The following is a 13,244-nucleotide window of genomic DNA, read 5'->3' as shown; positions in this document are numbered from 1 at the left end:
GAAAAAAAATTGGTTATTTTGTGTTAGAAGGAAGGAAGTAGTCTTCGAGAAATAAAGTTTTGAACTTTGCTCCGAATGAGTAAAAATGGATAGACTTAGAGATTGCCTTGAGGAAATGGTGAAGTTCACACTCGATTACCGTGTGGATTTCGTTTTAGGGCTTACCGGTGATTTCTGTTCCGGCCTTCTTTCCGGCGAATCGGTTATTTCTGGCGGTGAAGGGATCGGATCGTCTTCCCACCGTTTTGAAGATACTACTGTAGAAGCATTTTCAGGTGTTCCTGAGTATCCTTTGTACAAGCGTCTTGCTTCAGGTCTGCTGAAATCAATTGATTGTGGTTCTTTCTGTGGATCTTTTGAGAAGATTTCGTTGGGGAAGGAGGTAATCTGGTTGAAGGAGAGAGCAGATGAGTGGAGTAAGCTGATATCCCGAAAGGGTTCCGAGTTAGTCAATGTGAGTATAATATAGATTTAGATCTTCAAAAGCAACATTTTTTGGTTGATAATCTCTGGACTCAATTGTGAATTTGAAGATTCCTACCTTGGAGACTTGGAGTTATTTAGAAATCTGTGAATTTGATTGGTATTGGCCTATTGGGGGTAGTCAGAGTCATCAATGCGTAGCTTTTGGTTTGCTTTTGATTGTTTAGAAGTTTTGTTTACTTTGCAATATTCTAACAGGTCTTGAAGGATGTTGCTTGGGAGCTTCACGTTCAAGAGCCCTTATTCTCCCACATGAAAGGTACTTGTTTCCTTTTTAGATGCCTGAAAGTTTGTGTTCTGAACCGCTTATCTATAGCAATATGAAGTGGCAACAGTTCTTGATTATAATTTCGGTTGCTTGATTTGAATGGATACACTAGATGGTATCAAAACAGTTGAATCAAGGTGTTTTGAAGCTGAGTATGATAGGTATGAGAAGTTGAAAAGTTACTGAGCTTGATCACTTCTGTGTCTCTTGTGTTCACAAATGTTGTTTGATTTCCTCAGACTCAGACGAAGAGGTTCTATGGTTATGGTAAATAAATGTCTAATGTTTGAAGTTCTGGTGAGATATATATGCTGGCATCATTTTGTTTTGCTTGTGTTCCTGCAAACGATTTCTTTTGATAGATCAGATTCTCTCAAATGTTGATATATAGGAAGTTCATCAATATCCGTCCTTTTATGAGCTGTTGAAAGCCGAGAGTTTAGAGAAAGTGTTTCCTGGCACTAAAACTGTGGAAGAAGGTAAGCTTTGTTCTTTGATTGATCTTTAGCCATTAACTACCGTGTAAGTTCTGTTTCTAAGAATATACATTCCTAGGTATGCAAATGTTTAGGAAGTTGTATGATATGGATCAAGAGAATCTCAATGGTGTTGTGGCAATCCATCTTACTAAATCTGTCGTTCAGCCTTGTGTTGCTTTGGCTCACATACTGTCTGTGAGTTCAAGTTCTTTTCCTGTCTTCTCCTCTGTGATTTTATGATTCTTATTCAATGTTTCTTCCACAACCACATTTAAAATTACAGGGATTAGATTACACTGGTGTGCAAAGCCTTCTCGGCCTTTCTCACACAACTGGATCCATTTTTAATGCTCTGCCTCCTCAAAGATCGATTCTATTCTCTTCATTCATGCTTCCATATAAGCCAAAGGTACCACAGAAAAACTAAGATATAGTTTGAGATACATCGTAGTGAATTCTTATGAAAACAGTTATAGCTGTGTTGTATGACATAAGAACTTAGACTCATCCTTTGTCTCTAATGTTAAGATAAAAGGTTGTAGATTAAGCCATGGAGCTAGAGCATTAGCCAAGCACGTTAATCGTAGTAGCGATGGCTTTTGGGGTGTTCTTCAGGGAACTGGTAAATAGCAAATTTGTGCAAGACACCGATGCATTTCCACATCTGAGTATTCCTCTTCCATTTTGTCAGAGTCAGATAAAAATAGGCGTGCAATGGACATTATCAGCCACTTCATTGGCCATTGTTGTTGGATGAACATACATATCGTTCCACCACTCGGGGAAGTGTTCGAGATAAGAGTGGCTCAAGGTTATGGAGCACGTTGGACTCGAGATGGAACCAAAGTATATAGAACATTATCTTATGATTGATCGACAACTTATTTCCATCAGATAGATTTTTGTTCAAAGTGTTTTTTACTGTTGTGTTTCTTGTCCTATTTAATGGCAGTTCATTGGATTTCTTGAGCCGTACATGGAGGGTGGTCACTCCATGGCCTGGAAGCATTAAAACCACACCTGAAAACATCATAGTGGAGTTTTCTCCTGTAGCTGAATCGTTTTGTTTCTTTGTAAAAAAGTGTAAATCGTTTCTTCTCTTGTGACAATAAAAATCTATATCTTTCGTCTGAGTAAAGGGTTTTGTGTTTGATTTATTATGATTTGGGTAATAAACGAGTGAAACAAAAATATAGGGACTAAAATGTAAGAAATGTCGTAAAATTGGGAAAACCTAAATTTTAACTGTGTAAAAATTTCAGATACAAGACTGGGCCTAGAACCCAATATGAATGTTGTTCGATACATGGGCTGGAGTTGAGGGTAAATATGGGAAAACCAAATGAACAAGTCTAGGGTTTCTTCTTGATACCAAAGTGTTAAGAGAGATCTCTTTATATCCTCGCGGCGGTGAATTTGCTCGGCTCTCTCTCTGTGGAAGGCGGCTATTTTCATCGAACAGATACGATCATGGTACCTTTTTTATTTTCTGCGGTCTTTCAATTTCGTTTCATCTCACGACGGCGTCATTGATGTTTATTATTTGGTTAGCGTAGCTCGTTTTGAATCATTCATGGTCTAGTATAGTTGCTCCTCGTGTCTCTTGAAGTATCTTCAAAATGTCGGTTCTTGCATCATTTCACCTTTGATTAGTGCTTGTTTCTTTGGTTAGGATATAGTTGTTATTCGGAGAATTCTGCATGTATGTATCCGAAAATGAGGTCTGGCTTTGCTAATCTCTTGTCTGAGATTATGATCATTAACGTGTGGATTTGGAGTTTTGAAGCTTGTATTGAATTGGTAATTTTTATAAGTTTGATGATTGATTGATTGAAAAAATGTTGCAGCCTAAGCAAATCCACGAGATCAAGGACTTCCTTCTGACAGCTAGAAGGAAAGATGCACGATCTGTGAAGATCAAGAGAAGCAAGGACATCGTCAAGTTTAAGGTCAGATGCTCCAGGTATCTCTACACGCTTTGCGTCTTTGACCAAGAGAAAGCCGACAAGCTTAAGCAGTCTCTTCCTCCAGGTTTGTAATCTTTTACTCTTCTCTGTTTCTACGTTGCACAAATTCTCACACTTTAGAGCATTTGAAAACTTTAAACAAATGCTGGATTTTGGCATGAGTCTTAAACCTGGCTTTAGTTTATTACATTTCCTGAGTTTTCTCAAGTAGACCTTCATGGAAGTATCACTTGCAGTCGCTTGAAACCCTAACAAAAATTGATAATTTGGCTGGATCTTAAACCTAGCGTTGCCTAATTACATGTTTTCTTATATGTATTTATAATTATCTAACTATGCTTAATTACATATGGGTGGATAAACCTTACTTGGCCTTGGCTTCTGTATTATAATTATGTTTGTGAAAACCATCTCGTTTCTCTTGTAATTATAGTATTTATTCGATGCTTGTGAAATCTTATTTATAGACTCTGTTGCACTTTTCAGGTTTGAGCGTTCAAGACCTTTGAAGATGAAGCAAAGTTTCTGCAGATGAAATTTTCTTAGGAGAATTTATTTTGTGTCGTTAAATTATTATGTTCAGACTTTTCCAGTTTAAGTGTGTTTCGGATTGATTCAGTTTGAAAAATCAAATGCTTTCTCAATTCTTAATTTAATTTAGATTTTTTACAATCAGACCACCTCTATCATTAATAACAATCGCATTCATCATAGTAATCATCACTACCAACCGTTCTTTGATCTTGAAATATCAGAGTGACAGTATATCTTGGAAGTTTCGAACTATTTCATAATAGCCTCAGAAAAAAGTAAGGAATTACGTCTATTAACATGGTATTAATTAATACTGGAAAAAATCTAATTCTATTGGGGAATATCCTCATAAAGATATATAACAATCTGATAATATTTTTTTTTTCTGAAAGAAATAATTTACAAACATATGGAAGTTAAAAGAAAAAATTGCCTCATGAGTAAATATAAGCAAAAATTCTTTGTTATATAGATGTGAGTATTTATAATGTTCTTTCTTTTATAATTAATAAAGTACTTGTATAATTAATTTTCTTAGAAATGATATTATATGAATTATTTTGTATACCTTTTTATTTATTTGTAAGAATAATATGAGTTGATTGTATAATTTCCTTTTTTATTTATCATATTTCTATTTGTAAGAATAAAATTAGTAACTTAGAATTAAAGTTTATTGAAAATATACATATTAAATTATTGCTTCTGCATTTTTACAATTGTTAAACACAAATTCTAAATCCAACAAAACTTCTTCTTTTTCGGAAGAAACCAATAAAGACAATTACTTGAAGGCAAGTCTATGCACACCGTTTTTTTAGTATTGTATAAAAGTTGGGTATTGCTTATTACTTTGGTTAATATATTTGCTTCCAACCTTCTTGCGGATAAGAAAATGAACACTATAAAGGAGAAGAGATTTTTTGGAAACTTTCTTGATAATGCCAAAGATTAGTTTATGAACTCTGATATTTGATTACCCTATTAATATCTTTTGATCTTCCTTGTTTTTTTTTTTTTTACTAATTTGGCTTTTAAAAAATAAAATAAAAATGGAAATCGGTTTATTCAAATCCGTTGTGGAGTTGAAGCACACGTTCTTGGAACACTAGTTTACTTTGCTATTTGTATGAGAAATCTCCCATTCACGAGAGGAAAATGTAACTAGATGTCTACAATAGTATTCCAACGTTTTAACTAAGTTTTTTTTTATCTCTTTTATATATTAGACATTTTTCTTGTTCCAACCTTTTTATTATACAATTTTAAAGGATATAATACATAGAAACTGAGCATGGGTTCAGAAGAGAATGCTATATTTTAACATGTTGTTGGTAATGTAGAATTGAACTCATATGAGATTGTTCACATTTTGCACCTTTAGTCGCCATATTAGCATGATCCTACTCCTACATATTCATATTTTATTAACTAGTATCTTACTTTCTATTTAATAAAGGTATTGTCTTGCAAGAAAATTTTGTTAATTAAATTACAAATAATCTTTGGATCTCAATAATCTTCACCTCAATCTCAATATATGGTCTTAAGTTAACAGCGGTACCACGAAGATGAATTTTCTATAATGATTTTTCTTATCGGTCATAACATCTTCATCTGCTATATAATTTCATATATGAGATAACTGAATTATAACTATTATTTTAATATAAAACTTTGGTGGAAGATAAGCTTTGAAATCATATACGTAAAGATTACAAAAGAATCTCATAACAAACAAAATAAACACATCCCACTAGAATCTGTTACATCATCGACTAATGTTTAGAAAATTAAATCATTTATATAAATAAATAGTGTTGTTAATACTCTTTGGTAATGTTTTTTTTTTCTTCTCTAAATGCAAAATGAAAGACTGACAAACCCAACTAGCTGATATGAAAGTTATAAAAAAAAAAAGGAAAAAGTTACTAACTTGGTAAGGAAACTCTCATCTAATAAAAAAAAGGAAAAAGTTACTAACTTGGTAAAGAAACTCTCATCTAATAAAAAAAAAAAACCAAAGTCACAAGGTAAGCAATTCAATCACTCTTAAACTGAGATAAAACCAAATCAGCTAATTGCTGACCAAAGGGAATCTAATGTATTATTGTTTTGCGTCGACCCAAGAGGAAATGTTTTTTTTTGTTCCTTCTTTGTAGCTTCCGAAAGGGGAATCTAATCGACCGAAGTAAGTAAAAAATAACAAATTATATGGTAAAACCGTTACATGGTAACAAAAACTCTATAATGTATTATATTATACTACTAATAAAATATTTATTTCCTCGTGGTCAAAATATTAATAACCAAAGTCTTATGATAGCACGGGAACAATTTATTGAGGGATTTAAGTAGTTGAGCTAATTAAATTTGGCTTAAAAGCCATAAGAAAAATAAGAAAAAGAAAGAAAAAAAAGAGTTAAAAAAAGAAAAGAGAAAGCTGTCTATAGCTCTGACGTTTTTTCCTGTCGAAGTCGCAGACTCGTCATCACAGCTCAAACGAGAAATTCTGGGTTTCTTTCTTCTCTACGCGCATAATCTTCTCATCTCTAAAGGGTAGAACCCAATCGTCTCCTCCTCGTTTCTATCTGAAGAGAGAGAAGAAGAAGAGGGGGATATATATTTATATATATAGAGAGGGTTACAGAGGATGCCAATGATCTCTAAAGCTTCATCTACCACCACCACTACCAATTCATCGATTCCTTCGTGTTCTAGGGTTTACTCTCTCTCTCCCCCCCCCTCTTGTCTTTGATTCTCTCTTTCCGATAAAGTTTATTTTTGATAATTCCGATCCGGTTTTGTGGTTGGTATGAGATTTAGCATTTTTGAGTTCTGTGTTGGTTACTGTTCATATAAAATATATGAGATTTCTCTGCTGGAAATTTCGTAATTCTGATTCTCCCTGTACCGATCTTCGTTTGTATGCTGGAAATTTCCTTTGTAGATTCCTTTAACTAGGGCTAGTGTTGTGTGTATTGGAGTTTGCCTCAGTAGAACTGATTCATTCTTTTTTTTTTGTTATAAAACTGAGAGTAGTAGGTTTGATTCAATCATAAGGGTCAATTACTATCTGCTATTGACTGGTTAGGTGTGAAACTGGCTATTAAATTTTCTAATATAAGCGGTCTATGGTCTGTGTTTTTTTTGTCAACTGCGTTTTAGTTTGACAATCTTTTATTATTTCTATCAGTTTATGATTTGTTGATTGAATTCATGAAACAGATTGGAGGTCAGCTTTGCGTGTGGCCGGGTTTGAGACAACTTTGCCTCAGGAAAAGCTTACTATACGGAGTAATGTGGTTATTATCCATGCCACTTAAAACATTGCGCGGAGCTAGAAAAACCCTTAAAATCACCCACTTTTGCAGCATTTCCAACATGCCTTCCTCATTAAAAATCGAACTGGTTAGTATGCTTATCCTCTTTCTTTTGACTTTGTTATCTTCTGTATCTTATGCCCAGTGTAAATATTGTTACCTTAGTTTATTTTCATACGCTGGCTTTTCTTATTTGTTGGGGATGTTTCAGGTGCCATGCAGTAAGGAAAACTATGCTTATCTTCTGCACGATGAAGACACCGGCACAGTTGGAGTTGTTGATCCTTCTGAGGCTGCACCTGTTATAGATGCATTGACCAGAAAAAACTGGAATTTAACTTACATTTTGAATACTCATCATCATGATGATCACATAGGGGGGAATGCTGAATTGAAAGAAAGGTATGGCGCAAAGGTAAGAGGATACTATTTTCAGTTTAGAACTGTATGACCTTGTTTTTTGTTTCTTTCTGCTCTTTGCGCAAGTTAGCTCTCTCTTTATCATCATTTGCTACCTTGAAGTATTCCTTGCCTCCCGAAGCTATAAAACTTAGAGATCTACACTATAATGGTTTGGTTTTGTGATATAGAAAGTGTGAGTCTAACCAGAAAAATTTGGCTTTCTCAGCCTCTTTGTTTGCAACCATGTTTAGTTGTTCTCTTTCGTTGTTACTTCTGTTATATATACTGAAGTGTTTTTTTACGTGACTTATGTTGCCGATAGGTGATTGGATCAGCGTTGGATAAGGATCGGATTCCTGAAATTGACATACTTCTGAAGGATAGTGACACATGGATGTTTGCTGGCCATGAGGTCCGGATACTTGATACTCCTGGCCACACACAAGGTTAGTAGCTGCAATATACCTCTACTATAACAAGCTATGATATATACAGTCAAGTACTGCCAACTTTAGAAACGTTTTGTGGCTCACTATCATATTTTCATTCTCCATACATTACTGTGTTAACTGCTCTCCTTTTTTACCGTTCTAGTGTAGAAAAACTTAGTAACTTCATGATACTTGGTGCCATGTTTTACTATCTTAATTGTTCTTTTTCTCAAGCAGGCCATATTAGCTTCTACTTTCCTGGGTCAGCGACAATATTCACAGGAGACCTAATATATAGCTTATCCTGTGGTACCCTTTCAGAAGGTACCCCTGAGCAGGTAACATTGATTGAAAATTAGGCTCATAACCTAATCGTTGAATCTGAAAATTAGCAATATTCAGTGTTCTCTATCCTTGCAATCTGTGGTTATTTCTTGTGGCAAAAGTTGTGCTTAGTGATTGCGATTTTTGGAATTGTGTTTTTTTTTTCAACCTTCTCTATCTTTGCACTGTTATGGTTTTATTTTCTTGTGGAAAAAATGTGCCTGAGTGAGTAAAATGTTATAGACTTTATTGAGAGATTACTTGGGAGTACTCTAATAACCTAACTTCATAGTTTCTTCCATAGAAGCAAGCTCCTTGTGTTTTGCCCTTTGTTAGCTATAAAACCTTCTTCTTTTTTGTTGCCTATGTTCAGATGCTTTCATCACTCCAAAAGATCGTGTCGTTACCAGATGATACAAATATATACTGCGGCCGTGAAAACACAGCAGTAAGTTTTACACACATGAATACTACTAATCTTATCTCCTCATATTGGTCAACTCTTTGCGACTTGGTGAATAAACTATTAATATATCCTCCATGATACAGGGCAATTTAAAGTTTGCACTATCTGTAGAACCAAAGAATGAAACTCTTCAGTCCTATGCAACCCGAGTTGCCCATTTGCGCAGCCAGGGACTCCCATCGGTAAAATCTTATTTCTTCCCTATGTCCTCTTGCTCACTAAACATCTTTCTGGATCTCATTTACGGGGTTTTGTATGCAGATTCCAACGACTGTTAAGGTGGAGAAAGCGTGTAACCCGTTCCTCAGAACATCGAGCAAAGATATCCGTAAATCATTAAGCATTCCAGACTCAGCAACAGAAGCTGAAGCACTGCGTCGGATACACAGAGCCAGAGACCGTTTCTGAAAAAAACTTGGGCATCTTTTTTAATTGTATAGAAAATTTGCAAATCATCATCAGCTGCAGAAATGAATATGTTATATTGTTATTATATGTTTTGGGCTTTCTTCATTTCTCCATTTGAATCTGTATTCAAAACAGAAAACATCTAAAGATTTAGTTGCTCAATTATTGAAATTTTCAAGTGTAACATGTGCTTCAGCATACACAACAGACAGCACACGCAAGTGTATACAATAGATACGATTTTAGTTCTCTCATGAAAGAGCTTTACCAAATTTCTAACTTTCGAAATCATTTGTTTGGTGGATTGATGGATTTGGCTCACCAAACGTGAAAACGCAACCGTGCGTCTATATGCTTGCTGTGAACAAAGCCTTCTTAAGTTCTTATAATTAGAAAAGTCACACAACAACTATAAATTATTAAAGAGGTGATTTAATATTATTAGCTCCAATTCAATGGATTTTTGTGAAAAGGTGTCAATATTAAATTATTACTTAAACTTTGATAAAAAAAAAAAAAAAAAGGAAAAATTATTACTTAATACTTACACAGGCGAAGTGGAGAGGTTGCAAGCATATGATACGCCCGCCAAGCAGCTCTTTGTGCACTGACCCAACTCGACTCGGCCTATTTCTGAGTTGACGCGCTCGAGTTAGATATAGAAAAGCGAATAGAGCTGGGGTTTAATTCGGCGACAACAATGGAGGAACATTCCCTCCATAGCGATTCTCACCTCAAGGCCTGTGTCGTCCTCGGCGGCCGAGGTTTCATTGGTCGATCGCTTGTCTCCAGATTGCTTCGCCTCGGAAACTGGACGGTCCGAGTCGCTGATTCCGGTCACAATCTCCATCTCGACGAATCCGATTCGGTCCTTGTGGATGCTCTCTCCTCCGGCCGTGCTTCTTATCACTGCGTCGATGTTCGTGATAAACCTCAGATCGTTAAAGGTTTGCTTCTTAACGCCTTGTGTATGAATGCTTGCACTTTGCTAGATACTGGAATTACTAGGACGGATCGGTGTTTAGTATCTGAGAAAATGCTGTGGGGGAGTTTTTGGATATTTGAGAATTTTTTGGGTTCTGATTTGTGTAATGCATTTGAGTTTTGGTGTTGTTGATGTTGGGTTGTGGTTGCAACATCATATACTTGTTTGTTTCTTTGCAGTTACTGAGGGTTCCTGTGTTGTATTTTACATGGGAGCTACTGATTTACGTTCCTATGATTACTTTCACTGCTACAAGGTTATAATTCAAGGTAAACTTCTTGGTCATTTCTAGATGGTAACCATTTATAGTATCAGTTTAATTTGGGTGGTTTATCTATTTCTCGTATTCTTTGACCCCTTATAGGTACAAAAAATGTGATTTCTGCCTGTCGTGAGTCTGGAGTCAGAAAACTTATCTACAACAGTACTGCTGATGTTGTTTTTGATGGTTCCCAGCCTATACTTGATGGTGATGAATCCTTGAGACGTCCTTTACGGGTAATCCCTTAGGATGATTGTTTTATTGGTTTTTTTTTCTTTGCTCATGTTCAGAGATGATATCTGTTTTGCTCTGATTCTGTTGCAGTTCCAATCCATGTTGACAGACTTTAAAGCTCAAGCAGAAGCTTTGATCAAATTTGCTAACAATCGTGATTGTCTCTTAACTTGTGCACTTCGCTCTAGCATTGTCTTTGGACCTGGTGATACGGAGTTTGTACCTTTCCTTGTGAACCTAGCCAAGTCCGGATATGCAAAGGTCTTACTCTTATTTCATTACATTATTGAGTTTATGTTTCTCATCTTACGATACCTGGTAGATTTCTATTTGGAATGGCATATTTCTTAAGCTTGATGAGTTTTTGCCTTGGTTTTCTTTTGTTTGAGGAATGACTGTCTTCGTCTTTTCAAATTTCAGTTTATAATTGGGAGTGGTGAAAATATGTCTGATTTCACTTACTCTGAGAACGTTTCTCATGCACATATATGCGCTGCAGAAGCACTAGATTCACAAATGGAGTATGTGGCTGGAAAGGTAACCCTGAACCTTAAGTATCTGCCAAAGCACTCTTGGAAGCGCTTGACCTTTATATGTGATGAATTTTTTCTGTGCTGTAGGAATTTTTTATCACAAACCTCAAGCCGGTCAGATTTTGGGACTTTGTAAGCCACATTGTTGAAGGTCTGGGATACCCAAGGTAAATGAAACTCGTTTACGTCTCCTAATTCCTAAGTTGATTGATTTGAAAAATTTCAGATCCTTAGGCCAACTCTCTGTATACCATTTTAATATTTTTCTTCTGTTCATTTGCAGACCATCCATTAAACTTCCTGTTCGGCTGGTTTTGTTTGTTTTCTCACTTCTTAAGTGGACACACCGAAAAGAGAGCCTTGGGAGTAATTATGATACAGCTCATCAGTATGCTCTGTTAGCTTCATCAGTGAGAACTTTTAACTGCAATGCAGCTAAAAAGCATCTTGGTTACACACCTGTTGTGACACTTGAAGTGAGTTTAAATTGGATTCTGTTTTGCTTTTATCATATTCAGCTGGGTTGATAGCTTCCTTGGATTCATTAGCTCTTGTTGGATCTTAGGATGGTATTGCATCAACGCTTCAGTGGTTCTCTCGGGATCTTGAGAAGTCTGATGACATGATGATTCAATCTACGGCAGATCAGCTTCTTGGTTGTGGTAAAGGTTAGAACCATCTCTAGAGTTAACAAAGTGTTCTTGGCTAATTATATAGTTATATTGCTTTAAGTCTCTCTCATTTAGCTATGGGTATGATGGCACACGTTAGTAAGGCTTAACCTGGAAAGAATCTATCTCCATTCTTAATTTAGATGCTTCTAGATGTCTAGAACATGCTGAAATGTCTGCTTGGTCCATTTACTCCTGCTTCTAGACCATGTGATTTTATACGAGTTCCAACTTTATTTCATGCACATATAAACTAACTCTAAGCTAATCTGGGTCAATGCAAGTGTTTAATCTTAATCTCTTTTAATTGACTTGACTTTCCATCTATGTTCTCATGCAGTTGCAGACATCTTGCTGTGGAGAAATGAGAAGAAATCATTCGTTTCTTTTCTTTTCCTCAACTTGTTATATTACTGGTTCTTCTTTTCTGGCAACACATTTACTTCATCTGCAGCCCAACTCCTGTTTCTATTTGCTGTTGCTCTCTATGGACTTGCTTTTGTGCCGTCAAAGATGTAAGTATGAATTCCGAAACTTTACCACTATAGAGGACAGACAGTAATCTTATCTTGTGATATCACAGTTTTCCTAGCAAACGTGGTGCATTTAAGTCATAGTATTGTTTAGTTTTCTATGCTTTTAAGTCACAGTGTTATTTATTTTGACAGTTTTGGTTTTCAAGTCAAGAAAATACCCCCGTGGAGATTTGAAATCTCGGAATCAGCTATAAGAGATTTTAGCAGAGATATCGTAGTTGTGTGGAACCACGGAGTTCGCCGTTTTAAATCCCTAAGCAGAGGAGGAGACTGGGTCAAGTTCTTCAAGGTACAATTCTACTCTATACACAAGTCTCTATGCCCAACAAACATGGAATGAACCTCATTTCTCTCGTTTCCTCAAACCAAAAAACAGATTGCGGGATCGCTATATCTCCTCAAACTGATCGTATCCCGTTCATTGGCGGCATTTCTTTTCACAGGTACTTGAACAAAACTTTTGTTTTCACTCTGCATAAACATGATTCTTTATCCAAAAATCAATCCTGTCCATAACATTGTCTGAACGCTTTGCTGAACAGTGCTGTCTTTCTCGTTCACCGCTTTCTTCATGTACGAGCAATACGAGCTTGAGCTCTATCACCTAGCCCGGATCTTTATTGAATGCTTAACAGCTGTTAAAAGGAGGGTGATGCCTGTTTCTGATGCTTCATCTAAACCAATGTTCATGTGAAGCTTCCAAAGTCCACAAAACGAATACCAACAGTCCCAGAGAGACTAATTGAAGTGATTTAGATGTATTTGTACAAACAGTATGCTATATTTCAGAATGTAATCTTAAGAGTGGAGAGGGATATATAATTACGATTATTTACGACTTTGCCATGTCTACTTAAAACGCAACGTTTCGTTCCGGATTCCAAAGAATAAAATAAAATAAAATAAAAGTAAAATAAAGGGAAAGTTATCTATATATC

At 35.8% G+C, this 13,244-nt stretch overlaps 4 protein-coding genes across 8 annotated transcripts; all 4 read left to right on the top strand.

The window, feature by feature from the left end:
- Positions 1–3: 3 nt before the first annotated feature.
- On the top strand, positions 4–2,390 carry LOC17887831. Of its 4 annotated transcripts, none has more exons than XM_023784950.1 (10): positions 4–454; positions 682–742; positions 864–912; positions 991–1,018; positions 1,143–1,230; positions 1,307–1,425; positions 1,514–1,639; positions 1,759–1,852; positions 1,922–2,076; positions 2,183–2,390. In XM_023784950.1, exons 1-10 carry the CDS (start codon positions 86–88, stop codon positions 2,240–2,242), a joined length of 1,149 nt encoding a protein of 382 aa, XP_023640718.1. In that variant the 5' UTR covers positions 4–85; the 3' UTR covers positions 2,243–2,390. The 4 variants fall into 4 exon arrangements, 3 of the variants coding, with proteins under 3 accessions (XP_023640718.1, XP_006294367.1, XP_023640719.1); XM_006294305.2 differs by having other exon boundaries at positions 991–1,048; XR_002834403.1 differs by lacking the exon at positions 2,183–2,390 and having other exon boundaries at positions 991–1,048; positions 1,766–1,852; positions 1,922–2,018.
- Positions 2,391–2,588: 198 nt separating this feature from the next.
- On the top strand, positions 2,589–3,872 carry LOC17888768 (60S ribosomal protein L38). The gene is made up of 3 exons (XM_006295310.2): positions 2,589–2,703; positions 3,078–3,261; positions 3,684–3,872. The coding sequence occupies exons 1-3, from the start codon at positions 2,701–2,703 to the stop codon at positions 3,704–3,706; spliced, it is 210 nt and encodes a 69-aa protein (XP_006295372.1). The 5' UTR covers positions 2,589–2,700; the 3' UTR covers positions 3,707–3,872.
- Positions 3,873–6,123: 2,251 nt separating this feature from the next.
- Positions 6,124–9,269, top strand: LOC17887876 (hydroxyacylglutathione hydrolase 1, mitochondrial). 2 transcript variants are annotated; one of them, XM_006294494.2, is made up of 8 exons: positions 6,124–6,453; positions 6,960–7,142; positions 7,266–7,469; positions 7,779–7,902; positions 8,125–8,225; positions 8,585–8,659; positions 8,761–8,859; positions 8,939–9,269. In XM_006294494.2, exons 1-8 carry the CDS (start codon positions 6,385–6,387, stop codon positions 9,083–9,085), a joined length of 1,002 nt encoding a protein of 333 aa, XP_006294556.1. In that variant the 5' UTR covers positions 6,124–6,384; the 3' UTR covers positions 9,086–9,269. The 2 variants fall into 2 exon arrangements, with proteins under 2 accessions (XP_006294556.1, XP_023640562.1); XM_023784794.1 differs by lacking the exon at positions 6,124–6,453 and adding an exon at positions 6,530–6,544.
- A 373-nt stretch (positions 9,270–9,642) lies between these two features.
- Positions 9,643–13,156, top strand: LOC17888910 (3beta-hydroxysteroid-dehydrogenase/decarboxylase). Its single transcript, XM_023784008.1, has 12 exons — positions 9,643–10,032; positions 10,250–10,339; positions 10,435–10,568; positions 10,657–10,827; positions 10,987–11,103; positions 11,187–11,266; positions 11,383–11,575; positions 11,665–11,767; positions 12,111–12,285; positions 12,439–12,595; positions 12,683–12,749; positions 12,849–13,156. Exons 1-12 carry the CDS (start codon positions 9,786–9,788, stop codon positions 12,998–13,000), a joined length of 1,686 nt encoding a protein of 561 aa, XP_023639776.1. The 5' UTR covers positions 9,643–9,785; the 3' UTR covers positions 13,001–13,156.
- The last annotated feature ends 88 nt before the right edge of the window (positions 13,157–13,244 follow it).

Source organism: Capsella rubella, unplaced genomic scaffold, assembly GCF_000375325.1.
Source record: "Capsella rubella cultivar Monte Gargano unplaced genomic scaffold, Caprub1_0 scaffold_4, whole genome shotgun sequence".
Lineage (NCBI taxonomy): Eukaryota > Viridiplantae > Streptophyta > Magnoliopsida > Brassicales > Brassicaceae > Capsella > Capsella rubella.
The sequence above is the reverse complement of the archived record's forward strand: the minus strand, read 5'-3'. Positions and strand labels throughout refer to the sequence as shown.